The sequence below is a fragment of the Sinocyclocheilus anshuiensis genome, unplaced genomic scaffold, assembly GCF_001515605.1.
Source record: "Sinocyclocheilus anshuiensis isolate Anshui unplaced genomic scaffold, SAMN03320099.WGS_v1.1 scaffold1163, whole genome shotgun sequence".
Lineage (NCBI taxonomy): Eukaryota > Metazoa > Chordata > Actinopteri > Cypriniformes > Cyprinidae > Sinocyclocheilus > Sinocyclocheilus anshuiensis.
This window is the reverse complement of record NW_015544295.1, coordinates 885,401-888,112: the sequence shown is the minus strand read 5'-3', so window position 1 is coordinate 888,112 and position 2,712 is coordinate 885,401. Positions and strand designations below refer to the sequence as shown.

Sequence of the window (2,712 nt, the reverse complement as noted above, 5' to 3'; positions counted from 1 at the left end):
TTGTTTGTCATTTCTCCGATCACAAATGCAGACATGGTTTTATGTTTACACGGCGCGATGCAATGCAATGCATAAAAAGACAGTATAAGTCATTATAATCCGTAATTATGTCCCGCACTGGATGCAACAAATGCCTCGTTGATAATAGGTTTTAATGTTTTTGTCTCATCGCTCCAGCTGGGACAAGGCATCACAATATCGTAAGGGACGTAACATTTCCGTCACATGCTTGAGGTATTCGGCCAATCACAACGCACTGGATAGCTGGCCAATCAGAGCACACCTCGCTTTTCAGATCGATGAGTTTTGTAAAAATCTACGTTTCTCAGAAAGGCGGGGCATAGAGAAACAATAATGTACAGTATGTGGAAAATAATGTGTTTTTTGAACCTTAAACCGCATAAACACATTTCATTACACCAAATACACAAAATAAACTTTTTAGCAACATCATATGACCCCTTTAAAGGCAATCTGTGTGATGGGCGATTCGGCTCTTTATATTAAGCAATGCACAAATACATGATGCTGTTTTGTTCATAATTGTTGCAATTTACGAAATTATATTTGATTTATATGAGTTAATTTAGACGTAATGCACGTTTTTTATAGACAGTTACTTCCTTGCGTTGACAATTTAATATGCTGCATACTTTTGCTCATGTGGCCTCGGGAGACAAGCCAAAAGTTTAACCTATTTAATCTGCATATAAAACATTAGAAATTAGATATTTGTTTAATTTTAATTTTGTTTTTGACTGTTAAAACAAAAAAATATTTGTTGTTTGTCTCAATAAATTGAGTTAATTTAAAATACAGTGGTTAAATGTAAAAAAAAATTCTATTGCTCTTTGTTTTAAAAAAGGTTATAAAAATCTCAATAATTATCGATACCGAACGATATGAAACATTATATCGTTGATAAATTTTTTTAGCTATAGATTCAAGATTAGATTAGATTCAACTTTATTGTCATTGCACATGTAAGGTACAAGGCAACGAAATGCAATGCCCAGCCCTACAACTGGGCAACATGGAATATCCGTTAGATTAAAAACATAACCATAAAAACGGCTCTAAATTTACCACCATAATAAAATGCAAAAGCTCTTGAAGTTTCCATGAGCCCTGGACCGGATGCTGCTCGTGTATGTGAGGATTTTCCCATAAGCTGAGAACAGGTGGGCACGAGGTTGGTGTACCCTAGTGGGCAGAGCTCTGAAGCCCAGCGAGACGTGACGCCCGAGTGTTTTTATACAGCCATGTGCCAAAACTGACAAAGCCACAGGCTGCTTCCTCACAGCGACCGCACCCACAGCCAAAGGTAGACACACTAACACTAACACAACACTAATGTTACGGCCTCCGCTCTTTGAGGACTGTACCAATGTGCCAAAAGGCCACTGGGCAAAACAGCAACAACACATGTACACACACCATAGTGATGCCATCTGTCTGCCTCATGGTGTGCAGCGAGGACTGTAAATCCAGCCAGTTTAGGGCATTTTCAGTGAGGAGTCGTAATCTCTCTGGATTTATGTCTGTGTGTGTGTGTGTGTGTGTGTGAAGGGATTTTACTGCACTGAATCGCAGGAACTCATGATGGCATTCATCACACACACACGTGTATGAACAGCAGACTCACTCTGCCAGATATACACACCACTAATATTTCCAGACTGGATCATGCTGTAGCTGTGATACGGTGAACTTTGACATATAAGCGCAGCTGCATTCGTATGTGACTTACGTTGAACAGATTGGTCTTATTCCTCTCGCAGAAAAGTCCTTGTGCTGGCATGTGCTTCAGCTGTTGCCATGGGACACTGCTCCCTAGCAACACGTCTCGTGCCCATTGCAGGTTCTGTGAAAACACAAATATATTCAGTCAGCTCTGTATGCAGGAGGGCGAGAGAGCGTGTGATGACTTGAACTGAGTGAAGTCGGAGTAAAGCCTGACCACTTCACTCGCACACACACTCCTGATGGAATACTATAGTCTTGCTTGACTGTGCAGCATATACTAATTAAAAAAAACAGTAGGCAGTATGTGAAGGAGTATGCATTAGGTAAGGATAAACATCTCCATTATGGTAGATTGCCACACGACTTCACTGTAGCATGCATTTATAGTATATACTGCATACTGCCCACTAGTTTTGAAAAACAGCATGCAATAGGTAGCAATAAACCTTTTTAAACTCTATAAATCTACAGTGTCACGTGACTTTAAATCAGTGATAGTGCATACTGTATATATTACATACTATTTTTGACAAAATATTTGATCGTATGGAGTAGTTTGCGATAAACATGTCTAACTGTATTAAACTACAGTGTCATGTGACTTGAATGCAGTATGCAGTTATAGTACATACTGTATATTGCATACTAGTTTTGAGAAAACAATGTGATAGTACACTCTAAAAACAAATGCTGGGTTCAGCCTGTTGGGTCATTTTATTGGGTTATTTTAAATATTTTTACCCAGGTGCTGGGTAGTTTTTCTGTGACTAAGTTGCTGGGTCAGTTTTAACGCTGGATTATTTTTTTCTACCCAACCGCTCAGTTGAGCCTCTCCGACGAAACAGCCCAGCTGCTGAGTTACAGTTAGTGCGCGGGTTTTTTGCATCCTACAGGAGAGAGCGGTTCTCAGCGCCGCTGATTTGGTGCACTCTTTCCGGGAAATAAAGGTTTGTATACATTTTATTT

At 39.6% G+C, this 2,712-nt stretch overlaps 1 protein-coding gene across 1 annotated transcript in view; it reads right to left on the bottom strand.

Moving 5' to 3' along the window:
- The window catches only part of LOC107698076 (calcineurin-binding protein cabin-1-like), a 117,105-nt gene that overhangs the window by 44,731 nt on the left and 69,662 nt on the right, over window positions 1-2,712 (bottom strand). Inside the window, exon 31 of the mRNA XM_016498989.1 lies at window positions 1,751-1,864. Within this exon, the coding sequence (XP_016354475.1) occupies window positions 1,751-1,864 (114 nt within the window). The remainder of the gene's footprint in view (window positions 1-1,750; window positions 1,865-2,712) is intronic.